General features: G+C 44.6%; 1 protein-coding gene across 1 annotated transcript in view; it reads left to right on the top strand.

The window, feature by feature from the left end:
* Positions 1 to 26,528, top strand: part of MAP3K4 (mitogen-activated protein kinase kinase kinase 4) — a 540,168-nt gene that overhangs the window by 198,563 nt on the left and 315,077 nt on the right. Inside the window, 1 exon segment of the mRNA XM_030198101.1 lies at positions 5,597 to 5,743. Coding sequence (XP_030053961.1) covers positions 5,597 to 5,743 — 147 coding nt within the window.

Below are 26,528 nucleotides of genomic sequence, written 5' to 3'. Positions count from 1 at the left end.
GTATCATCAACAGACACCTAGATCCCTTTCCTGTGGAACCTTTTTTAAAAATCGGCATTTCATTGGCCACCCTGCATTATTTATATAGCAACATTGGTGTATAAAGTGCTGTAAAAGGTAATCTTCATTATTCTATGACTTGTGGGAATAGTTATGTCCATCAACTAACAGGTGGAGATGGAGAACACAGAACTGAGCTGTGCCATATATCCTCAGTCAGCTAGGCTAGTTCCTTGGTATTTTCTCTGTCCAGCAGGTGGATGGACATTCTTTTTAGCCTCTGGTGCTGTGTGCTCTGCTCTTGGTCCAGTTGGTTAACTGGTTCCCAGTTGAGTTTGGCAGGTGCCTGGTGCTTGCAGAGTCAAACCTGGAAGTTTGAGATCCCTGTTTCTGATGCCCTTCCAAACCTTACCTTCTTCCCCTTCCTGTCACTTCTCCCTTTGCCTATACTGCAACCTTACATCAACAGAGAAAAAAGAAAGTAAAGAGTAGAAGTTAAGGCACCTTTTGCTCTTTGGAAAGTTTTGGAGCAGTGAGAGTTATCCTCTCATAGTAAGGCTTGTAGAGACACTGAACTTGGGGATGCTGGCAGTGGTAAGTCTAATTTTTCATTCAGTACCACGTTCCGAGGGGGGGGGGGGTGTGCTTCTGCCTCGGTGCCTGTGAACAGTGGCAGCTGTGCTACAACGGAGATTTGGCTGCATGGTGGCTCCCACTGAAGCAGTGTTTTTGCTGTGGAGCCGGCTAGGTGTCTTTGTGCTGCTGCAGTACATGTAAGCCAGCCAGGAATCCCATGGGATGTGGTTGAATCTGCCAGTGAAGCCACTTCCCAGATTGTGTGCAGCAGCGGGCTTTGCCGGCAGAGTCAGGTGCTTCTGTTCAGCAGACGCACAGTTCCCCTTATGAAACCATGGGAACGGCAGCCATTTTGGTGGGTCAGGCAGGCAGGCAGTGGATCGTTTGTTCTTGATCTTCCCGCGTAGTCTGCAGCCTCCATTTTGCCACCTCAGGGCTTAGCAGAGTTGCAGCAGTCCTCAGTTACTCTGTTTCACTCTGAATTTGTTTTACTTCTACATCAGGTGTATTTGCTGAACCAAGGGCAGGCTCAGAACCCTTCAGTATCTTTCCCAGTTGCCCCTCTGGCACCCAAGAGGTGTCGTTTAGACCTCCAGGAGGTGGCCGAGATTTTTCTCATTCTCCTCCTTTGTCCGACGGAGCCTCAATATTTTACGAGAAACCATCCATGAGAGAACATTTGGAAGGAGGGGAACTCCCTCCTGAGGAAGGGGATGACCCTAATGTCCTGCGGCTCTTTCATAAGTTCCCTAATTTCTGAGGTGGTCCTTTCCATTGAGGACACTTCAGCATCGATGTGTGGAGTACAGCCTGCATCCATTATGAAGGTCCTTTGGGGTCCCTCAAAAGTCTTTCCCATGCATCCTGACATTCAGGATGTGATTATGGCAGCATGGTTCTCCCTGGACTTGGGCTTTAAGGTGGGAAGGGCCATGGCATGCTTTTATCCTCTAGTTCCTGTGGAAAAAGAGAAGCTGCAACTTCCCAAAGTGGACTCCCTGCTTACTGTGGTGACCAAGAAGACTACTCTGCTTGTGGAAGGTGGCATTGCCCTGAAGGATCTACAGGATAGGAAGCTAGAATATTCTTTGAAGCAAGTGTTTGAGGTAGCCTCCCTGGGTGAACATTTGCAGTTTTTTTGTGGTGAGGGGGTTGCCTGAAGTGGTATTGGACGTCCCCGCAGGAAGGCACACAAACGGGCTCATTTTCAAAGCACTTAGCCTCCCAAAGTTCCATAGAAACCTATGGAACTTAGCCTCCCAAAGTGCTTTGAAAATATGCCTCCATGTGTCCCAGTTAGAAGGAGGTTTGGCTCACTTGGAGGATGCTATTTACGATATGCTTCACACCATGGCCAAGGGCATGTGTTTTGCGGTCAATGTGTGTAGACAACTCTGGTTGAGGAATTAGGCTGCTGATGCAGCTTCTAAGTTGCTTCTGATCAAGCTGCCTTTAAGAGGCAAGTGGCTCTTTGAGGAGGACCTCAGCAACCTAGTTAAGGAGATAGCAGAGACTAAGCTCCAGTGATTACATCAGTCTTTTGTGGGGCTTGGGTGTCCAGTGCCTCCTAGCATTCACAATGTTGCGAGGCCGACCCTATTCTTTTTCATTTCTGGAGTGAGGAGAGTTCCAGGAAGGAGTGGGCTAGAATCAGAACAGAGCAATGGGTCTTGGATATTCAGAGGGAAGGGTACAAATTAGAATTTTCCCGCCTGGTTGCTCCTCTCTTCGTACAGTCTCCTTGTCGAGGAGATGCCAAAGTGGTTCAGATTCAAGCTACATAAATTCCTTGCTGGCACTTCAAGACATTGTGCCTGTTCCTCCAGCTGAGCAAGACTAGGAGAAGTACTCCATCTACTTTGTTGTCCAAACAAAAAGATAAAACTGTTCGTCTGGTTTTGTATATCAAGAGCCTGAACCATTCATTGCCTCCATGTCTCTCATTTTTGAATGGAGACATTGTGGTCAGTCATTGCCTCTGTGAAAACAGTAGAGTTTCTCACTGCTCTTGACCTCAAGAAGGTGCATTTTTATTTTCTCATTTGGCCTCCACATTAGCAGTTTATGCTCTTTGTGGTGCTCAACTGTCACTTTCAGTTCAGGGCTATTCTCTTCAGTCTAGCAACTGCTCCAAGACTGTTTTCCAAGGTCACCCTTACCCCGGACCACTGGCTTATGCACGCATCCTCATATCAAGACAGTGTGATGGTAACATCCAAAGTCATTTATTTCCTTCAGTTGTTTTGTTGGGTGCCCAATTTCAAAAAGAGCAGACTCTGTCCAACACAGACCCTGGAGTAGCTCGGCGTTCTCTTTGACGCAAAGAGGGAGCATGTCTTCCTTATGAAATGCAGGCACTTGAAACTGTTGCAGCAGATTAGTCTCCTCCTCTGTCAGGATAAACCCTGGGTCTGGTTGTGGGCTCCTTGGAGGTGGTGCCCTCGGTACTGGCGCATATGTGCCCTCTGCAGGAGGCATTACTAAGCTGCTGGTCTCTGGTCTCCCAAAATTACAACATTCATCTTTCTTTGACATGGACAGCCAGAGGATGCAGTGGTGGATGTTGCTGAAGAATCTCACAGTTGGTCTTCTGTTTTCTATAACTCAGTGGGAAGTAATGACCATGGATGCCAGCCGGTTGGGCTGGGGTCCTTTTGCAGGGCACTTGGATGGAAGAGGAGGCTCGGTGGCCCATTAATTGCTTAGAGCTGAGAGCAGTTTGAAAAGCCTTGATCGCCTTTGTTCACCCTCCTGTCAACAAGCAAGGACGGACCTGCAGCTGGCAGTGGAGACTAACTTGATCTTAAGTTGGGCAGAGAAGAATCTCCTCTGCTTGTTAGCAGCTCACATCGTGGGCTCCCTCAGTGTGGATCCGGATGAGTGCATTTCAGCTGATCATGGATCAGTGGGGTGCCCTGTATCTAGACCTGATGGCAATGAAGAAGAATGCCAACGTGCCAAAGTTCTTCAGAGGGAACTAGACTTGATGGGCCTCGATGCTCTCCTTCAGGCATGGTCAGACAACGAACTGCTTTGTTTTCCCTTCATGATCTATCAGTCTGCTAAAAAGAGTGGTTTTCCATTGAAGCCAGGTAATTCTAGTGGCCCAGAATTGGCCATGGAGGCTTTGGTATGCAGATCTGGTGCAGCTTCTGGACGGAGACCCTCTCCAGCTTCCTCAGGGTTGAAGCCTGCTGAGGCAGGGCCCGGTGTTCATGGGGATCCACTATGAACACTGGACCCTGCCTCAGAAGGCCTCAACCCTGATGAAAAATTATTCTGATTCAGTTATTGCGACCTTGTTGCAGGCGCGGAATTTATCTATCTTCATTGCGTATTCCCGAGTGTGGAGGACGTTTGAAGGTTGGTGTGCAGAGAGTGGGATTGCCCCTTTCTCTTCTTCGATTACTCACATCTTGGCATTTCTCCAGTCAGACTTGCAGAAAGGTTTTGTGTTGGGTTCATTGAAGATGCATTTGTCAATTTTGGCTTGTTATAGGGCTTTGGCGATTCACCCAGATATTGTCCGGCTCTTGAGAGGGTGGCCAACTGCAGCTCCCCTTTCAGATGCTTTTTCTTGAATGCAATCTTAATTTGGTCCTCAGGGCTCATCAGAAGCCTCCATTCAAGCCTCTCTGGAAGGCTACCTTGAAGTATTTTACACTGAAGGCAGCATTCTTAGCGGCTATAACTTTGACGTGTCATATGTAGGAACTCCAAGCTTCTTTTTTTTTTTTTTTGAAAGATCCTTTTCTCCAGTTTACTGAGGCAGGAGAGTCTCCCTTAGAATGGTTCCTTCCTTTCTGCCTAAAGTGGTGTCGGCTATGGATCCGTCTTTGTTTTGCAGGGAGGATGGGGGAGTTCCATGTCTCCCTTGAATCTCCTTGATGTACGGAGAGTTCTCCTCAGATACCTGGAGATTACAAATGAGTTTAGAAAATCTGACAGGCTTTTTGGCAGACAGAAATTGGATCTGATGGCGTCCAAGCCCACAATTGCTAGGTGTCTGAAGGAGACCTTTACCTCAGCCTGTTTGCTTTACAGGCTCATACTATAAGATGTATAGTTGCCTCCTGAGCAGAGACTACTTTGACATCCCCGGTGAATATTTGCAAGGTGGGAATGTGGTCGACGCTGCATGCTTTTGCCAAGCATTATAGGGTGGATGTTGCAGCTCATTCGGAGGCCATTTTTGGTGCCTTGGCTCTGCAGGCAGCAGTGCCAGGAGCCCACTATCTCTTAAGGATTGCTTTTGAACATTCCAGTAGTCCTGGAATCGTGGGAAGAGACTGAAGGAGAAATTAGGCCTTACCTGATATTTTCTTTCCTTTAGTCCTTCCCACTGTTCCAGGAGCCCACCCGTGGTTCTGAGTTTTTTTTTTTTTTAGGCACTTTGAAGATTTATATGTTCCCATTGGTGGCCTTTTTATTTCTCTACAAGTTTCCCAGATGGATGAATATTTTACTGAACTGATTCTGTCAGTTTGGTTTATTTTTACAAGTTGTTAAGGTGGTTGTATTTTCTTCTGCTCTTGTCCATACTGCTTGTCTATGTAAATACTGAGGAATGGGGCTAGCTGACTGAAGATATATGGCACAGATCAGTTCAGTGCTCTCTATTTCCATCTGCTGTTTGATGGACATAACTATTCCCACAAGCCCTGGAATAGTGGCAAGGTCTGTTGGAAAGAAAATTATCAGGTAAGGCCTAATGTCTCCTTTACGGTGTCTTGGCCCTTGATAGCTTAGGTTGTTTTTTTTTAATTAATTTTTTTAATACAATGTCAGATGCAAAACAATCACAACAATTTCAAAATGGTGTGCCCACATTTTGTACCTCTCAGCTACTGCCTACCTTGGGTTTAATGAGTTGCATAAAACAAATGGTAAACTATCTGGGAAGACTTAATATAATGGTGTCCTGCCTGTGAAACAAATGCAGAATTGTGGTAGGCTTAAGGAGAAGGAAACCTGAGGCTAGTGACTGGATTAATGCAGCCTGTGATTGCTTCTCTTCCAGTTAGTGAGAGAGTGTAAAGAAGTCCTGAAAGGTGGCTTGCTGATGAAGCAGTACTATCAGTTCATGATACGGGAGGTGTTGGATGACTCGAACAAGATCAGCTGCAACATAGACTCATTTGAGGAGGATCTGCATAAAATGTTAATGGTGAGTATCTGATGTAGTAAATAAACTTATAATAATTTTATGCCAATATCTCTAATTGTATCTACTGTTAATTGGTTGTGTTGTTACTGACATCATAACTTTTGTACGTAATGCAGCATTTTGAAGCTGGACTTCTCCATTTTGAGTAAACTCTCTGCAAAATTTGATGGTGAAAACAATATTCTTAACTATGAAGAACAGAGGACCATGGACTCAATGAACCACTATAGAGGTTGAAAAGAACTAGGGAGACTGTAAAAGGACTACTACGCTGAACTCCTGAAAAGGCTCTAAAACCTTTTCCAGAGGTTTCTGAGCTTTGAGATGGAATAGTTTGACTCCCTCAGGTTAGGATGTTGCCAACTTGTATGGCTGTAATAATGCACTGTAAGGATACTTACAGTTAGCACAGATGTATTATGAAAGCATACCATAATGTACTGTATGCTATAACCGTATTTCAAATCTACGTCTCTCCACCCCATAACAGGGTATCTAGTTGGTAAATAGAAATAAGAACGAAACAAAATGAAAAAAGAAAAATAAGAAGCTTTGTTTATGGGAATAACTTAATACATTTTTTGACTAGCTTTGGAAGGCCAAAACTACCTTTCTCAGGCCAGGACAGTATGAGCAAAAGATAACAATATCAAAGTAATAGGTGCAACATAAAAGCATTCCAGTGACAGTCTCACAGGGAAAAGTAGGCGTGAGGGTGAGAAACATGGGAGAGAGATGGATGTGTGATCAGAAAGTGACAAAAGACAGTATGAAGGTTAGATGGATCATTGGTCTGACTCAGTATGGCTATGCTTATGTTCTTAAGTAACCTGTGGAGGTCAGCCTTTTTCTAAGCACTGACCATCTTGGGCTGAATTAGGCTAGATATTCGGTGGTGTCACTATCCGTGTACCAGCATTGAATATCTAGGTGTGTGGCGGTGCCTGGAGATTTTCTTGGTACAGCCGATATTCAGTGCCGTATCCTAATAAGGCATAGTTAGGACAGCATTCTGTGCTGCAAATATGCCTGCTATCTGGTCCTCAACACTGTGGTGCCAGGACCACTTCTGGATCCACCTCGACTGTGCTTTAGACTGCCCTGGCACTAACTGGATAGTGCAGCGGTGGTCTTCAGTGATACTATATGGTTAAGTGCCACTGAACATTAGAATTTGAAATGGCTAGTACGACTTAACAGGGCAGGAGCCTCTGTTGTCCAATTAAATTGTTTTGAATATCAACCCCTATATAATTTTATGGTTTATAATGTGATAGGAAGCCCAGATCTTATAAGTCCTTTCTTGTTGGTGTTGAGGTATCTTGTATTCTTGGACTTTTTTAACATTTTCTTTTACAGTGTTCTGGTCCCGAAAAATGTTCACCTAGAAAAGTGCCACCTTGCTTTGCCTTGTGGTGCCTGTGTGAGTTGATTCTATCTTTAGCATCTATTCTTCTTCACATTTTCTGCATTGAATATATATTACATATGGGGAAGAGCATGAGTAGAATCCTTTTATGTTAAATGTTTTTCTTTTGAGGGCAGTAACTCCAAATAGGTTAGTTTTGCCCATACTGTGACAGGAATGAACCTCCTTCTTAATCCAGGGCCTCAGGAGTATGATCAGTCTTTCAAATTTACTGCTAATGTTACCATATGGGTAACTGTGGGGTCTTGTGCTATGTGCTAGCACATTTTGTAGCTTAGTATATTGCATTCTTTTTCTTTTGAACTTCTGTTGGGAATTTGCTTTTCACTAACTTTTGTTTCAGATTTGGTGGTTGTCAGTATGCCAGCACTGGTAGAGCTGGGAATATCTGAGTGATTCATCCTCCTGGAGTAGTGACTGTAGACCTTACACGATTTTTCTGTTTTTCCAACTCTACATTGTATATTACTAGAAGTGGGACTCCTTTCTTTATACTTCAGTAGATTTTCCCCAAGTGTGTGGAGATGATTTTGGGGTTGTAACCAATGTTCCCTCTAAGCCGAATAAATGAGCGATTGCTCATACATTTTAGGAGCATCACAGATTTTATATGGTTGCTCACAAAAATGCCTTTTTGTGCTATATGCAGAAATGCATTGCTAATACTGGCGCTCAAAAATTGTTGACTTCTAAAATTTGCTGCTCACACAAAAAAAGATTTGCACACACCAGCCCACTCTTTAGAGAAAACATTGTAGCCTTTTGAAGTCAGGATTTTTGAGGTGTTCTGTCTCTTGTGTCAGAGAATGGTATCATGTGGCTTGTCTGTGCATAATGGACTTTTTATATGTGAAGGGTGGAAGCTGGAATTGTGGAGGTAGCTGCATCTGTCAGTTGGCTTCCAGTTACAGATATTTATATAGCCATTGTTGATAGACACTGTGGATTCTTGAAAATTAACTTTCTGTGGAGTAGTCAATTTTGAATCCGAAGGATGGGATTCTTTAAAGAAATTATACAATTGTTTGAGTCTCTCTTCTCGCTGCCTTAGTCATAAAAATATCTCTTCCATTTATATCATGAAAAGGTTGACATATTATGGTGCCATCCAGTAGAGGTTCCTCAGTCAGTGTCCTGTAGTTTGAGAGCTCTCTGTGCCCAGAGAAGGGGTTGTTACTTTTTAGAAGTACTGGCTTCAAAAGTAGTGAAGTAAAAGTAGAAAGTTTTATCCAAAAAAACAAAACAAAAACTCAAGTAAAATTAATAAAGTACAGCCTCTTAAAACTAGTTTTTTATTACAAAATAAAAAGTATTTTAAGTTGGACCACATAATCTAGTATGTTTACAAGCAGTACTGTATTGTGAATATGTACATACCAACTTGCAAAGGTAAGATATCTAGTTGGGGGGGGGGAGGGGAGGAGGAAATGTGCTCCCTCGTCCATCCCTGTGCCCCTGCTCCCCCCCATGAACAGCCAACTATGGCCCAACTTTAATCGCAAGGTTAATTGCGATTAAAATTTTTACTCAGGCTGCAGCCCTAAAAATTACAAATGTAATACTGTTTTAACCCTAGAACGCATATTGGGGGCCTTTTAGGCCCCCATGCTTACATTTTTGCTATTATCTGCAAAATTACTTTAGTTAGAATTTTGAAACTCAAGGTATTACTCAAGTATGTCATTGTTGATAATATCCAGTTGTTCATATAATTTTTTTTCATAGGCATTATGGTGTAACAATGCTTGTTTGGTGAAAACTACATCTGTACGAATTGGGGGCCTTTTAGGCCCCCGCTGTTTTTATCATGTTCTCAGAAGTGTTTGTGTCTCAAGTTACTTTATTTGTACTCAGTAATGCTGGTGGAGGGGCCAGGGTGTGGATAATAACATGTGAGGATGTCATGTGATTTTTGGAGGGAGTGATAAGGCCATGACATCACCTCAGGTCCTCTGAACACTGAGGACAGTATACACTGTGAGCTAATTGCTGAAGGACCTGTGATAAGATAAGCTGTTGAGAGGAAATCTGTTTCATTTTCTAACATCTAGTCAGCAATGGCACAGTCTTCCTCCAAGTGTCTGACTGACCAAGAGATTGAAGCGATTATGTTTCAAAGCGATGATGAAAGTGAACTATCTTTGTCTGATGAAGAATATCTGCCACCAGTTAATCAAACATCCTCATCCAGTGATTCTTCTGATGATGAAGAAGTGAATCTAGTGGATCCTCAAGAAGCGATAAGTAGAACATCCAAAACGAATGTTTTTTGGGACAGTAATCCTACATTAGTCGGACGTACTCCAATACACAATATTGTGAGGCAGGCTGAAGGAGCTGTGGGAAGTCCCAGTTACTTTACCCCTAAAGATGTATTCTGTACTTATTTTTCTGACAATATTGCAGAAGAGGTCCTATTATGTTCAAACCTAGAAGGAAGACGTATCGCTTCAGCAAAAAATAAGTCCTGGAAAAATATCTCAAAAGAGGAACTTTATGCATATATTGGACTTTTCCTGCTGGCAGGGAGTCAAAAATCGTATGATGTCCCAATACGAGAATTATTTCTGGACCCACTTTCTGATCCACACTATAAGGCGACAATGTCAGTGGGCAGATATGAGGAAATTAGAAGGATCATTCGCTTTGATGATAAGCGAACTCGTGCAGCGAGGTTTGAAACAGACAAATTAGCCCCTATCAGTTATATCTGGAACATATTTATCAAAAATTGCACAAAACTTTACAATCCTAGTACTAATGTTACTGTAGATGAGCAACTTGTACCGTTCAGAGGACGCTGCAAATTCATACAATACATGCCCAGCAAGCCAGCCAAGTACGGTATAAAAATCTTCTGGATGTGTGATTCTGCAAATTATTATGGCATAAATGGCGTAATCTACTGTGGCAAAGAGGTTGGTGCACCAGTACAGAAGGATCTGGGGTCTGAAATAGTCAAAACTCTTGCTGTTCCAATATTCAATTCAGGTAGAAACATCACCATGGACAATTATTTCACCAATGTTGAACTAGGCAATTTTCTGCTTGCAAAAGCTATTACACTTGTTGGTACTATAAAGCAAAACAGACGAGAAATTCCAGCAGCACTCAAACACAATCGTCAGCGAGCACTTTATGAGAGTGTCTTTGGATTCAATAACAAAGCGACTTTGGTATCTTACAAGGCAAAGAAGGAGAAATCTGTAATTTTACTCAGTACCATGCATCACGATTGCAGTGTTGACAGCAATAACCAAAAATTGAAACCAGAAATCATCCTGCATTACAATGCAACAAAAGGAGGTGTAGATAAAATGGATGAGATGGTGGGAGAATATTCGTGTAAGAGGCAAACAAAACGATGGCCTGTAGTACTATTTTCAAATATGCTTGATGTAGCAGCCCTAAATTCGTTCATTATTTATACAGAAACTCATCCTGAATTTCATGCACAGAGGAAGGACAGGAGACGCTTATTCTTGAAGGACCTTTGTCATGAACTTGTAATACCTCACATGATAGAGCGAAGCGACTTGAAATGCTTGCCAAAGAAAACTAAAGAAGCAATGAAACGGTGTGGCGTACAGTTTCAGATTACTCCAGAGCCAGGAGAAAGAAAACGAAAGCGTTGTTTCATGTGTCCAAGAAACATAGAGAGGAAAACTGAGCGATATTGTTCCACTTGTAAGGAAACTGTTTGCAAAGAACACTCTTCTGAAAAAATAACATGTCAGAATTGTTTGGAAGACTAATATAATAGAAAAGAAAGTTAGAATAAAAATGTAGCTGCAGCTAGTTTGCTATAGATTTCTATGCATTTTTGTGTGTTTTCATGTCTTTGCGTGAAATTTGGGAAAAAAAAGATTTTTTGGTGTTTTCTGTGAAAAATTATAATTAAAATGTTGTCCACTATTCATATTTTATTGAGCAATTTTGAAATAAACTTGTGAAAGTTATTTAAGTGTGTTTTTCTACATTATGTGCATGGGGGCCTAAAAGGCCCCCATGACGTTAATATGTATATTTTTAACGTCATGCTTTCTAGGGTTAAGAAGCTTGTTAAATTTATTTGTGAGAGGGAGGAGGGAAGGGTGTGTGCCATTTTAGTTTGTTTTATTTTAAGTTTCTTTCTTGGTTGTAAACCTCATTGTCCCTTTACCTTGATTTCTTGTTTATCTTTTTGAAAAACTTAATAAAATATTTGAGCTTGGAAAAAAAACATAGATGATAATCACAGAATTAAAATCTAGCAAGCACTCTGAGGAGCGCAGCACTAACTTCCTGGCTACAGTGCACAGTGTTGCACATGGGACTGTCTACAAGATTCCTAAGGAGCGGTAAAGCGGTGAGCAAACAAGTTGCAAGTATTCCAATGCGATCATCACTTGTCTCCTGTCTTTGGGTGAGAGAACAGTGAGTACTCCAAGTAGAGCAGCATTAACTTCTTGGCTACAGTGCACAGTGCTGCACGTGGAACTCTGGCAATCGAGCAAGCACTCTCAGGCCAGCAGCTCTAACCACTTGGCTGCAGTGCACAGTGCTACATGTAGCCATGGGACTATAGAAGATTTGCATCTTGGTCCCTTCCAGTGATTGTGGGTGTAGAGGGTTGGGGACAAGGTTTTCCAAGTAATGTCAGATGCTGGCTTGTATCTGATTGGGCCTGAACCTCCGGTCCCAGCTCATCTGTTTTTGGGACCTGAAGTTTATTTATTTATTGCATTTGTATCCCACATTTTCCCACCTCTTTGCTGGCTCAATGTGGCTTACAATACATCAAGAGTGATGGAAATATAATAGAAAATAGAAAAGGATCTTAGGCAACATGATAATGATAAAACATGATATTATTATAACAAGCAGATAATGTAAGATAGTTCTGAATATATGTGGAGGTGTTGCATATATTCATATTGGTTGGTCTTTGTGGTATGACTTGTTAAAGAGATGGGTCTTTAGTAGTTTGCAAAAGTTCATTAGTTCGTAGATTGCTTTTAAGTTGCGCGGCAGTGCATTCCATAACTGTGTGCTCAAGTAGGTAAAGTTTGACGCGTGCATTAATTTGTATTTTAGACCTTTGCAGTTAGGGAAGTGCAGATCAAGGAATGTGCGGGATGATCTTTTGGCATTCCTGGGTGGTAAGTCTATCAGGTCTGACATGTAGGCTGTTGCATCTCCGTGAATGATTTTGTGAACTAGGGAGCAAATTTTGAACGTGATGCGTTCTTTAAGTGGGAGCCAGTGTAGTTTTTCTCATAGGGGCTTAGCACTTTCATATTTTGTTTTGCCGAATATGAGTCTAGCTGCAGTGTTCTGGGCTGTCTGAAGTATCTTGATTATTTGCTCTTTACAGCCGGCGAAGAGTGTGTTGCAGTAGTCTAGATGACTGAGCACCATTGATTGTACCAGGTTACGGAAGACAGTCCTTGGGAAGAAAGGTCTTACTCTTTTTAGTTTCCACATTGAGTGGAACATCTTCTTGGTTGTGTTTTTCGCGTGGCTCTCAAGTGTTAGGTGTCGATCGATGGTGACTCCAAGAATTTTTAGGGTATCCGAAATTGGAAGGTTCAGATTTGGTGTGTTAATGGTGGTGAATTTGTTCGTGTTATGTTGAGAGGTAAGTATTAGGCACTGGGTTTTTTCTGCATTAAGTTTCAGCTGAAATGCATCCGCCCATGAATGCATGATATGGAGACTTTGGTTGATGTCATTGGAAATTTCCTTTAAATCTTGTTTAAATGGGATGTAGATCGTTACGACATCTGTATATATGTATGGGTTGAGGTTTTGGTTTGATAATAGTTTGGCCAAGGGTATCATCATTAAGTTGAATAGTGTCGGCAAGAGGGGGGGACCCCTGTGGGACTCCGCATTCAGGTATCCATTTGGCTGAAGTAGTTGAGTTAGATGTCACTTTGTACCAGGTTACGGAAAACAGTCCTTGGGAAGAAAGGTCTTACTCTTTTTAGTTTCCACATTGAGTAGAACATCTTCTTGGTTGTGTTTTTCGTGTGGTTCTCGAGTGTTAGGTGTCGATCGATGGTAACTCCAAGAATCTTTAGGGTGTCTGAGATTGGAAGGTTCAGATTTGGTGTGTTAATGACTGTAAATTTTTTCTTGTTATATTGAGAAGTGAGTATTAAGCATTGGGTTTTCTCTGCATTAAGTTTCAGCCGAAATGTATCTGCCCATGAATGCATGATATGGAGGCTTTGGTTGATGTTCAGGCCCAATCAGATGCAAGCTGCTTCTGACATTGTTTGGAAAGCCTGTACAGCTTACTTGTAATGAGTTACAAAGAAGTAACTACTTTGTTACTATCCATCTCTGTCTGCGCCTTTCTGCTATGTACTTTTGTGTGTTCATAATCATCACAGAGCCTTCTTTGTCTGCAGACTTGATAATGTCTTTATATTAAAGGCTTTTTATGACAGCTGTTTCTAGCAGGTTATACAGAATATTCTTTTTGTTTGTTGGAAGGTTGCACTTTCTGAAGCTTTGTGATGTCTGATTTACTCTTTGCCCAATTTCTAGGGTGAAATATTTGTTCTTTGTTTAAAATTGTGTTCTGTCTGTGGTACGTCTCATGGAATTGAACTTTCAGGCAGAGTTTCTTTAATTATTCTAGATCTGAGTATATAGTTGAATTTCATATAGTTTACTCGAAAGATATCTAGTTAGTGTGTGACTTAGTATGTGCTAGCATGCCAGCATGGTAGCAGATGCCACGGCTGTGCTTTAACAGTTACCGAGAGTTAGATTGTAAGCTCTGTCAAGCAGGGACTGTCTCTTCATGTTCAATTGTACAGCGCTGCATACGTCTAGTAGCGCTATAGAAATGATAAGTAGTAGTAGTTCAATTCTGGTCGCCCTATCTCAAAACAGATATAACGGAATAAGAAAAGTTTCAAAGAAGAGCGACCAAAATGAGAAAAGGCTAAAGAGGTTAAGGCTCTTCAGCTTGGAAAATAGACGGCTGAGGGGAGATATGATTGAGGTCTACCAAAATCTTGAGTGGTGTAGAACAAGTAAAAGTGAATCAATTTTTTATTCTTTCAGAAAGAACACAGATAGGGGACATTCAATAAAGTTACATGGAAATACTTTTAAAACAAAACAGGAGGAAATATTTTTTTCACTCAACAAATAGTTCAGCTTTGGAACTCGTTTCCAGAGGATGTAGTAACAGTGGTTAGCATATTTGGGTTTAAAAAAGGTTTGGACAAGTTCCTGGAGGAAAAGCCAATTGCTATTGAGACAGATGTGGGGAAGTCACTGCTTGTCCTGGGATTGGTAGCATGGAACGTTGTTGTTATCTGCATTTCTGCCAGGTGCTTAGCCACACTAGGCTAGATGGACCACTGGTCTGACCCATTATGGCTAGTCTTATGTTTGCTCCATAATTGCACCCTTTGTGGCCTCATGTGGTCCTGTGCGGGAGCAAAGATATTTATCCATTGGGACCTCCTCTGGTGATGAGGTAACCTGCTTTTCCCTTTCCTCTCCTCATGGTTGCCCAAAGGCCAGAAAAGTACAACAGTTAAAAAAAAAAAAAAAAAAAAAAGCTTTTTAGAGAGCCACAAGAACAAACTCCTGTTTCCTTGTCATCAAGCAGATGAAGCCATTACGTATGGGTTATGTCCATCAACCAGCAGGGGAGATAGAGAGCACTCAAACTTTCACAGTGCCCTCTTGGCCAGCTAGCTCCACTGCCTCTCCAGTATTCTCTATCTCCCCTAGCAGGGTGGCTGCAGCTTGTTCGAGCTCCAGAAAAATCTGCCGGGAGGTGGTTCCAGGCTTGTCAGTTGTTAACCGGGGTGTTGGACTCTATAGCAGCCTCACTTTAAAGGCACATAGGTTAGCCCTTTCCCTGCCTTACCCATACATCTGTGGATGTGGACATATTGCCTTGCTTTCCCTGTCCTTACCCACCAACAGTGGATGCAGGCATATAGGTTCACCCTTTCCCTGCCTTTCCCACTCATCTGAGCCTCCGGAGTCTTCAATACCTCTGCTTTCCTCACAGCTTTAAAAAAAAAAAAAAAGTCGCGTCGCGTTTTTAAACGCAGAGACGCTGGAACAGAGGTTTTTGAACTGATTTTCAGCAGGATCGTAGTTGTAAACAGCATTGAAACGGTCCTTTGAAATTGCAGGTCTCACTGTTCGGGCGTCTGCATGCAGCTGTTATGCTGTTAGAGCCTGTCTAGCTTGGCTGCAACAGGCGGTGGCTCAGCCCGGAGATGGAGCGGAGCCCTTCTTGGATGTGGCTCCGCGGATGGAGGTGGCCTTGTCCTTTCTGGCTGATGCCCTTTATGACCTTGTCAGAGCTTCGGCTAAACAAATGGCAGTAGCAGTGGCGGCTCGCCGTCGTCTGTGGCTACGACACTGGGCAGCGGACATGGCCTCTAACAAAGGTTGGTGAAGTTGCCTTTTCAAGGACTTCTCCTATTTGGTGAGGAGTTGGAGAAAATTGTGAAAGGCCTGGGTGATCCAAAACCCCAGCGCTTGCCCGAAGATAGGCAGAGGCCTTCCTCTAAGGGCCAGGCGGTCCACTCCTCGTACAGACCTCGCTTCCGTGAAGCTAGAAGGTACCGCCCGGGGCGTTCTGCTGGGTTCACGTCACGTGCCCGTGGTCAGCAGAGGAACTCCTTTCGCTCGAACAAGCGTTCCGCAGCTGGTGGCTCAAGACCAGGAGTTCAGGGGCGACCCTCTCAATGATGGTGCGCCGGCCCTCTCCTCGATGCCTGTCATCGGAGGACGGCTTTCCCTCTTTGTCGAGGAGTGGGCCAAGATTTCCTCAGATCAGTGGGTTCTGGACCTGATCAGAGATGGATACAGAATAGAATTCAACGCCCCAGTAAGAGACGTGTTTGTGGAGTCCCGATGCGGTTCTGCCGTCAAACGGGCGGCGGTGGAGGAGACTTTACAAGGTCTGATTCAGTTAGGGGCAGTGACCCCGGTGCCTCCTGCCGAGCAAGGCTGCGGCCGATACTCCATCTACTTTGTGGTGCCGTGAAAAGGTGGGTCCTTTCGCCCTATTCTGGACTTAAAAGAAGTGAACAAGTCCCTGAGAGTGCGGCATTTCCACATGGAATCCCTGCGCTCCGTCATTGCGGCGGTACAGCCAGGAGAGTTTCTCACGTCTCTAGACCTGAAAGAAGCTTACTTGCACATACCGATTTGGCCCCCGCACCAGAGGTTTCTGAGGTTTGCGGTGTTGGGAAAACATTTCCAGTTCAGGGCCTTGCCTTTTGGCCTCGCCACAGCTCCCCGAACCTTTTCGAAGGTAATGGTGGTAGTAGCTGCTTTTCTCAGGCGAGAAGGTATCAGGGTTCACCCGTACCTAGACGACTGGCTCATCAGAGCAGACTCTGCAACAGAGAGCTTACAATCTACAGCCAGAGTGGTCTCAGTACTGCAATCTCTAGGCTGGGTTGTCAATATGGCCAAAAGTCACCTGTCCCCTTCACAATCTCTAGAGTTTTTGGGGGCCAGGTTCGACACAGTCTTGGGCTATGTGTTCCTACCCGAGCTAAGGCATTGCAAGCTTCAGAATCAGGTCCGTCTGCTCCTGAGGATGCCCCGCCCGCGAGCTTGGGACATTGTCCAGCTGCTGGGATCGATGACAGCCACGATGGAAGTGGTACCCTGGGCGAGAGCGCACCTGAGACCTCTACAGTATTCCCTATTCCGGAGATGGTCTCCTATTTCTCAGGATTACCAATGCAGAGTTACTTGGCTCCCTGCGGCCCGACTCAGCATGGAGTGGTGGCTCTCAGATAGCATGCTGCGGCGAGGAATGCCGCTGATGCTCCCCGTTTGGTGCCTGGTGGTAACAGATGCCAGCCTGAAGGGCTGGGGCGCACACTGCAAGGGGAAGCATGCCCAGGGTCTATGGACACCCGAGGAGTCGGAGTGGTCCATCAACCGCCTAGAGTTGAAAGCGGTGTTTCAGGCGCTTCTGGCCTTTCAAGTGACCCTGGAAGGATTGGCTGTCAGAGTGATGTCGGACAACACGACAACGGTGGCCTATATAAATCGACAAGGCGGAACAAGGTGCAGAGCACTAGCCGCGCAGGCCGAACTGATTTGCCACTGGGCCGAGCTGCAGTGTCTGTCGGCAGCTCATATTGCAGGTCAGAGCAATGTGCAGGCCGATTATCTGAGCAGGCATCAGATCGATCCAGCAGAATGGAATCTGGCAGACGAAGTTTTCCTGCAGGTCTGTGCCAAATGAGGCAAGCCCGTGATGGATCTAATGGCGACAAGTGCCAATACCAAAGTCCCGTGCTTCTTCAGCAGACGGAGAGATCCTCGCTCGGCGGGGTTGGATGCCTTGGCTCAACCCTGGCCTCCGGGTCTACTTTATGTGTTTCCCCCATGGCCCTTGATAGGGCGCCTGCTCATGCGGATTCGGCTGCACCCAGGAGAAGTGGTCCTCATCGCCCCGGATTGGCCAAGGAGACCTTGGTATGCAGACCTCCGACAGATGCTCCTGGAGGCTCCTCTGCCGTTACCTCTGGTACCGAACCTGTTGACTCAGGGACCGGTAGCCATGGAGGACGCCGGCCGCTTTGGTCTTACGGCATGGCTATTGAGAGGGCGCAATTGAGGGATAAAGGTTATTCCAATAAAGTTATTTCCACTCTCCTGCAAGCCCGCGAGCGGTCCACTTCCGTGGCTTATGCCAGGATTTGGTGCCTGTTTGAGTCTTGGTGTGCTTCCAGAGCCATTGCTCCAATGCGGGCTCCTGTCTCGCCGATTCTGGACTTTTTGCAGGAAGGTGTACAAAAAGGCTTGGCCTATAATTCCCTGCGGGTGCAGGTGGCAGCGTTGGCCTCCCTTCGTGTAAGGTGGAAGGCGTGTCTTTGGCTGCTCACCCAGATGTGGCACGGTTTCTTAGAGGGGTGCTTCGGCTCCAACCTCCAGTGCGAGCACCCTGTCCAGCTTGGAACCTGGGGCTAGTTTTGAAAACTCTGCAGGCATCTCCTTTTGAGCCGCTTCGGCGACCATCGGAGAAAGATTTGACACTGAAGGCCGTTTTTCTTGTGGCCATTACTTCGGCGAGACGGGTGTCAGAGCTCCAGGTGCTGTCCTGTAGAGACCCATTTCTGCAATTTTCAGTCCGGAGTCACGGTTCGGACCGTGCCTTCCTTTATGCCTAAGGTGGTTTCAGCCTTTCACCTAAACCAGCCTATTTTCTTGCCCTCTTTTTCAGAGGAAGAGTTTCCAGAATCTTTTGGGCAGCTGCACCTTTTGGATGTGCGCAGGACTCTGCTGCAGTATCTGCGAGTTACTAACTCTTTCAGGACTTCTGATCATCTGTTTGTTTTGCTATCCGGTTCTCGCAGAGGGTCTCCATCGTCTAAAGCCACTATTGCCCGCTGGCTCAAAGAAACTATCTTTTCAGCTTATCTTGTTGCCGGCAGGGTTCCACCTGTAGCCTTTAAGGCACATTCTACTAGAGCGATTTCTTCCTCTTGGGCTGAAACTGGAGCACTCTCTCTTCAAGAGATATGCAGTGCAGCAACATGGGCTTTTAAGCTCTCCTTTGCCCGACATTACAGGCTGGATGTGGCTGCCAGGAGGGATGCGCGTTTTGGTGCACAAGTGCTAGCGCGTGGTGTGGCTTGTTTCCACCCTATCTAGGGATTGCTTTGTTACATCCCATACGTAATGGCTTCATCTGCTTGATGACAAGGAAGGGAAAATTAGGTTCTTACCTTGGTAATTTTCTTTCCTTTTGTCATAGCAGATGAAGCCATGAGCCCTCCCTGTATGATTGTCTGTATGCTGTGAATCTGTTTTTCAGGTTCTGTTCTAATTTCCTGAAGTTCCTTCCTTGGGAGAAAGTTGGAAAACAATCTTCAGGATTCATGTTCAGTTTAAATTTAGGAGGATGAGTTCATTCCCTCCAGTGTGTTGGGAGGATGTGTGATTCCCTCCAGGAGGCGCGTGTGTTCCCCTCCACTTATACAATAAGGAGGATGAGTTTATTCCCTCCAGGAGGATGTGCATTCCCTCCTTTATGAGTTCATGCCCTTGTGATGGCCATCGTTCGCTGTGAGGAAAGCTCTTGTGATTCCCATTGCGGTTTGCCATACTGCTTTGGAAGCTTCAAATATTGAAGAGGCAGTGGAGCTAGCTGGCCAAGAGGGCACTGTGAAAGTTTGAGTGCTCTCTATCTCCCCTGCTGGTTGATGGACATAACCCATACGTAATGGCTTCATCTGCTATGACTAAAGGAAAGAAAATTACCAAGGTAAGAACCTAATTTTCCCATGTTCGTTCACGGTGCTATCTTGATTTCTCCCCGACCACTGGGCAGAAGATTTCAGCAAATTGTCTACAATGACACTGAGATCTTTTTTTGGGTGCTGCATCTGAAGGTGGACCCTAGCATCAGGTAACAATGATGTGGATTATTCTTCCCAATGTGCATCACTTTGCATTTGTCCGCATTAAATGTTATCTGCCATTTGGATACCCAGTCTTCCAATTTCTTAACGTCTTCCTGCAATTTTTCATAGTCCGCATGTGTTTTAACAGCTTTTAATAGCTTTGTGTCATCTGCAAATTTAATCCTCACTTGTTCCAATTTCCATATCATTTATAAAAATGTTAAATAGCACCAGTCCCAGTACAGATCCCTGCAGCTTTGAGAAGAATGGCCATTTAACTCTACCCTCCTTTTCTGTCCAATAACCAATTCCTAACATTGCCTTCTATCTCATGGCATTTTAATTTTTTCAGGAGTCTCTCACGAGGAACTTTATCAAAAGCTTTCTGAAAATGTAGATAAACTACATCAACTGGCTCACCTTTATGAACGTGTGTATTCACGCTTTCAAAGAAATTAAGCAGATTGATGAGACGAGAGTTCCCTTGACTGAATCTATGCTGACACTGTCCCACTAAACCATGTTTGTGTGTGTTCTCTTCCTCTTCAGCTGTAAGAGTTGGTGGGGATGAGAGAGGGTCTGCATAGACAGAGCCATTTGAGCCCTGTGGAGGGGAGCAGCAGGTAATAGACCTTTTGTTACAGGATTGGCAATCCCCTCTGGGGTTCCTGCAACAGTAGGTGCACATGCTGCAGACTAAATTGGAGTAATTTCCTCAACTGGCGTTGGTCTGTAGTTTATTTATTTGTTTTTGCTTTATCTTCCACCCTTTACAGGTTTCCTTTATGGTTTTATTTTTAAAGGTTTTTATACTTTGAGTTAGAGTCTAGGGTAAGAGAGAAGAACTTCTTTTGCAAGACTACTTTTAAACATACCAAAGAGTACACTGAACCCATTTTTCTATGTAATTGTGCATCAAGTAAACCTACTACTACATCATACACGAAAAGACAGTCCCTGCTCAAAGAGCTCACAATCTAAATAGGACAAACACACAGATAGAACAACTAAGAGGTAAAGAGGTGGGGATAAAAGGGTACAGGGCAAGTGAGTACATTGTATCTTCTCTTTCCTGACAATAGGTCAGAGGTAGGCAACTCCGGTCCTCGAGAGCCGCAGGCAGGTCAGGTTTTCAGGATATCCACAGTGAATATGCACTGCCTCCATGGTATGCAAATCTATCTCCTGCATATTCATTGTGGATATCCTGAAAACCTGACCTGCCTGCGGCTCTCGAGGACTGGAGTTGCCTACCCCTACAATAGGTTATTCATCAGGTGGAAGTAGTTTAAGATTTAGTTTCTGCATGAAATGGGAGAGTAGTAGTTACCCTGTGTGGACAGGTGCATGAACATAAGGGTTGCCATATTGGGACAGACAAAAGGTCCATCAAGCCCAATATCCTGTTTCTAAAAGTGGCCAGTACATGGTAAGATCCCAAAGAGTAAACAGATTTATTCTGCATATCCTAGAAATAAGCAGTGGCTTTTCCTGAGTCTATCTTAATAATGGTTTAAAGTCTTTTCTTTTAGGAAATTATCCAAACTATTTTAAAACCCTGCTAAACTAACTGCTTTTATCACATTTTCTGGCAACAAATTCCAGAGTTTAATTACATTTTGAGTGAAGAAATATTTTCTCCGGTTTGTTGTAAATTTACTCCTTAGTAGCTTCATTGTGTGACCCCTAATCTTTGCATTTTTTGGAAAATGTAAACAAGTGATTCATGCCTACCAGTTCCACTGCACTCAGTATTTTATAGACTACTACTACAAATCATTTCTACAGCGCTACCATGTCTCCCCTCAGCCATCGACGAAAACAGAAGAACAAAATCCCTTGCGCAAAGCACAGTGAAGGTGATACCAAAAATAAGGAGCTAGATAATATGTAGGTCATATAAAGGTTTTACTCAAACATCCAATGGACTCTACTACTACTACTTATCATTTCTGTAGCGCTACTAGACGTACGCAGCGCTGTACACTTGAGCATGAAGAGACAGTCCCTGCTCGACAGAGCTTACAATCCAATTAGATCAAAGAAGAGATAAGGGAATATTAAAGTGAGGATGATAAAATAAGGGTTCTGAACAAGTGAATAATGGTTAGGAGTTAAAAGCAGCATCAAAAAGGTGGGCTTTTAGCTTAGATTTGAAGATGGTGTGATAGAGTCACATCCAGGATAGTTGGATTAAGGCAGTTTCAGTCTGAAATACAAGTCCCAGAAGGCATTGTAGGCAAGGAGCCAGGGGGTGAGATGAAGAACCCGGACTGGACTCCTAGCTGCAATAGGGGAAGACATGGGTGTAAGCTGGCAGGAAGTGTAGATTGGCTGCCACTAGGGGGAAAGAGAGATAGGAAACCCTGTGTGCAGGAGCTCATCATTAGTCCAATGCTTAACTTAGCTGGGATGGGTGTGGGGGAAGCTAATGGAAGGAGAGTGATTGGTTGTGAGAGCAGAAGCCAGGAATTGATTAGGCAGGTGGGAAGGAGTTCCAAGAGAGAGATGGAGAGAAGAAGGTAGAGTGAAGCAGATGCAGGTGTGAGAAAGTCCCAAAAGTATTTGGCAGGCTGAAAACCCTTGGGTAATAGAGGTCCCTAAAGTATTGAGTCTACCAGTGAAGCAGATGCAGGGTGGAATCCCTTGAGTATGAGAAGTCCCTAAAGTATGGAACCTATTATGAAGGTAAAGAGAGTAGAAGGTAGAAACCTCTGCTTTGTGATTTAACTGTGATGATGAACTGAATGAACTGCTTCTATTTGGAATTGAACTACTGTTTGTTGTGCACTGTATAAAGACATAGGTGTAGTTTGACTGTTTTATTTGTGGGGGCAAAGGATGGGGCGGAGCATATTAGCATATTCATTTGCATATATACATATGCAAATGAATATGCTAATATGGAGGAAGGAATTGAAATTTACAGGCAAAATACCACAGATGCACATTTCAAAAAGCTGACATATTTCAAGTAATAAATTCTGAATAAAATACGTTTTTCTACCTTTGTTGTCTGATCATTTAGTTTTTCTATTCGCTTTGGTCCCAGTGTCTTCTGTTTTATGCAGTGTCTTCTTTCCAGTAGGCTTCTCTCTGCTCCCCACCCTCCCAGTTCCATCCATCTCCTTCTCCTTCCCTCTGCTCCCCTCTTCTCCCAGTCCCATCCATCTTCCCTCTGCTCCCCACCCCTCCCAGTTCCATCCATCTTCCCTCTGCTGCCCCCCCCCTCCGCGAGGTCCAGGATCGTGACTCCGTTTACCCCCTCTCTTCCTCCCTCCCTCAGGCGCAGGCAGCAGTCTTCTTCAACCTTTCTGTGCTCCTGGCAGCGGTAGCGACATATACACACTGCCCCGGAAGCCTTCTCTTCAAGTTCCTGTTCCCACCTATGTGGGAACAGGAACTTGAAGAGAAGGTTTCGGGGCAGAGCCGAAGGCAGCGTGTACGTTGCTACCGCTGCCAGGAACACAGAAAAGCTGAAGAAGACTGCTGCCTGCGCTGGAGTGTAATAACTGTAATCCCGGTAGCAAACCTTCAGGGGTGTGGTAGGCTCCCTTTAGCAGTCCACAAACAAAGTCCTTCCAGACAACACAGCTTTTAGTTCCAAACAGTTTATTTCCCCTCCTCCACAAAATCTCAGTTCAAGGGGTTAAAGTCCCATTCAGTTTCCAAACAAAAGCAACAAGAAAAAACTTCCCTTTAAATCCAAGTTCTCCCCCAGTTCAACAGCCTGGGTTTCAGTTTTAAAAGTCTTTCCGCTTGGGTGGTTGCAGAATGGCAGTACACCGCCCACAACACAGCTAATTGACTCCTGTGACCACCCACTGCCTTCTGTCCCTGCAACTCTGCCCCAAAGTACAATTACAGTCCATGTCCACTGGTTCCTCCAAACCTGGTGTGTTGGTCTCTCCAGCCTCTCCTTCCTCCAAACACTCCAAACACTCTGCTTCTCTGCTAGGCTGTTGGTTGGAGACCTCCTCCCCCTCAGGTGGAAGGAATCTTGTACTGATTTCTAACCCAAGGGTATTGAGCTTTGTCATCCCTGCTCCCCCTTCTGGCCCTCGCCTGCCATCGCAGCTGCTCTCTCCAGTCCTTTTCCCCCTCCCTTCCACGTGGGAGCCATACCGGGTTTTGTGGCCTACCACCCCGATCCCTTCTCTCAGGGCCTTGTGGGGAATGTAGTCTGGCCCTATATCTCCTCCTGAGCTGCTTAGACCCTCTAACCTCCTTACAGGAGGGAGGGAGGAAGAGAGGGGGTAGACAGACACGCTCGTCTCCGTCCGCTTCGCTTCCCTGCCCTCTCTGTCTGCGTCCCGCCTTCCTCTGATGTCATTTCCTTTCGGGCAGGACGCAGACAGAGAGGGCAGGGAAGCGAAGCGGACGAAGACGAGCGCGTGCCTGCTTGTGTTTTTTTTTTTTTTTTTTTTTACTACTAGCGCCAGTCATCACGTCGTCGTTTGGGGGGAGGGCATTGCCCCCCCCAGTCTACGCCTATGGATAAAGAGCCCAGACTGGAGCTGACTGTGAGCCTGTATTGAATCCTGGTATGTGCTGATAGCCTACTGCTTAAAGGGGACTATTTGCCACACACTTTCAGGTGGCTTTATGTGCTTAAGATTGAAGGTGAATGCTGCTGTTGGAACTGTGTATTAGGTCTACTAGAAACCTGCATGGAATAAAGTCCTTAAGAGTGAAGTTGGTGGTGGACATTTATTTCTTGATTGTACCGGGAGCCTGTGGCTGGAGGAGATTGTTCTATCCTTGGCTGCACCTAGAGGACCCTGGTTACAACGGCCAGAGATGGAGCTTGACGTACCGGCTCAGGAAGTCTATTCCAGGCATATGGTGCAGCAAGATAAAAGGAACGGAGTCTGGAGTTAGCAGTGGAGGAGAAGGGTGCAGATAAGAGAGATTTACCCAGTGAATGGAGTTCCCAGGGAGGAATGTAGGGAGAGATGAGAGTGGAGAGGTACTGGGGAGCTGCAGAGTGAATGCACTTATAGGTCAATAAGAGGAGTTTGAACTGTATGCGGAAACGGATAGGAAGCTAGTGAAGTGACTTGAGGAGAGGGCTAATATGAGCATAACGACACTGGCGGAATATTGGTCGTGTAACAGAATTTTGCACAGATTGAAGAGGAGAGAGATGGCTAAGTGGGAGACCTGTGAGAAGCAAGTTGCAATAGTCTAAGCGAGAGGTGATAAGAGTGTGGACGAGGGTTGTGGTAGTGTGCTCAGAAAGGAAAGGGCGAATTTTGGTGATGATACAGAGAAAGAAACGACAGGTTTTAGCAGTCTGCTGAATATGTGCAGAGAAGGAGAGGGAGGTGTCAAAGATGACCCCAAGGTTACGAGCTGATGAGACAGGAAGGATGAGTGTGTTATCCACAGAAATATAGAATGGGGGAAGAGGAGTGGTTGGTTTAGGGGGAAAGATAAGAAGCTCAGTCTTGGTCATGTTTAGTTTCAGATGGCACTGAGACATCCAGGCAGCAATGTCAGACATGCAGGCTGATACTTGCCTGGATTTCGGCTGAGATTTCTGGTGTGAAGAGGTAGATCTGGGTGTCATCAGCCTAAAGATGATACTGAAAACCATGGGATGAGATCAGAGTACCAAGGGAAGAAGTATAGATGGAGAAAAGAAGAGATCCCAGGACAGATTCCTGAGGTACACCAACTTGACAGTAGGATAGAAGTAGAGGAGGATCCACTAGAGTATACACTAAAGGTATGCTTGGAGAGATAAGAAGAAAACCAGGAAAGAACAGAGCCCTGAAATCCAAGTGAGGACAGTGTATCAAGGAGTAGGCTGTGATCAACAGTGTCAAAAGCAGCAGATAGATCGAGAAGGATGAGGATAGAATAGAGACCTTTGGATCTGGCCAGGAACAGATCATTGGAGACTTTAGCAAGCGCTGCTTCAGTTGAATGAAGGGGGCGAAAGCCAGATTGAAGTGGATCAAGAATAGCTTGAGATGAAAGAAAGTCAATGCAATGGCGGTGAACAGCACGTTCAAGTGTCTTGGATAGGTAAGGGAGGAGGGAGATGGGGTGATATTTGGAAGGACAGGTAGGGTCCAAATGAAGGTTTTTTTAAGGAGTGGTGTGACTTGACATGAATCGTCTTTCAGCCACAAAGGCCTGCCTCAGGAGTCCCTTCGATTTGGATGTGTTCCACACTCTCGCTCTTATATAGCATCAAAAGTCAATATACCTTTACACATGCAGTGTAATCGCTTGAGCTGTCATAGCAACTGTTTTGTGTGTGAAGCAGCAAGATGGAGAGTCCTAGCTTCTTTAGCCTTTCCTTATAGGGAAGTCGTCCCATACCCTTTTGTTGCCCTACTGTATACCTTTTCCTAACTGTCACCAAACCTGTCCAAGCTTTGAGAAGGGTGAGAAACTCCCAGCTTCTTCATATCTAAAAAAGCACATAACTGGTCTAGGACAACAAAACCTGATATCTAACTCCTGCTAAAGAAACTATACATTTTCAGGGATGCCCATGAAAAATAAAAGCTGCTAAAGATTATGGGCCCAGTATTCAAAGAATTTGTGCCCCTGATTTTGAGAGTTATGCTCATAAATTAGTCTTTTTAAAAATTTAGTATGGCTGAATGCATACATTTTTACTCAAAATTTCACTAAGCCCTTAAATTTAGGAGTATAAAAAGCAAGTGACAACAGAGGCAGATTTAGGCTGGGGGAAAGAAATTAGGAGCTCAGCACTGACTGTTTTTTTTTTTTATTTTGTATCTATCAATTTTTATTCAAAGCGTGAAGAAATATTCAAAACATTAGAACATGTCAACAAAAAAATACCAACCACACTGTAAAACATTTCTTTCCCCCTTCCCAGACCCCCCAGTCCCTTCCCAAACCCCAAATCCACTATCTGCTGAAGCCTGCCGGTGTTTTTTCAGCATGCCTCCCTTACACTTACCTTCCC

Source organism: Microcaecilia unicolor, chromosome 3 (genome assembly GCF_901765095.1).
Source record: "Microcaecilia unicolor chromosome 3, aMicUni1.1, whole genome shotgun sequence".
Taxonomy (NCBI): Eukaryota; Metazoa; Chordata; class Amphibia; order Gymnophiona; family Siphonopidae; genus Microcaecilia; species Microcaecilia unicolor.
This window is presented reverse-complemented; position numbering and strand designations above follow the sequence as displayed.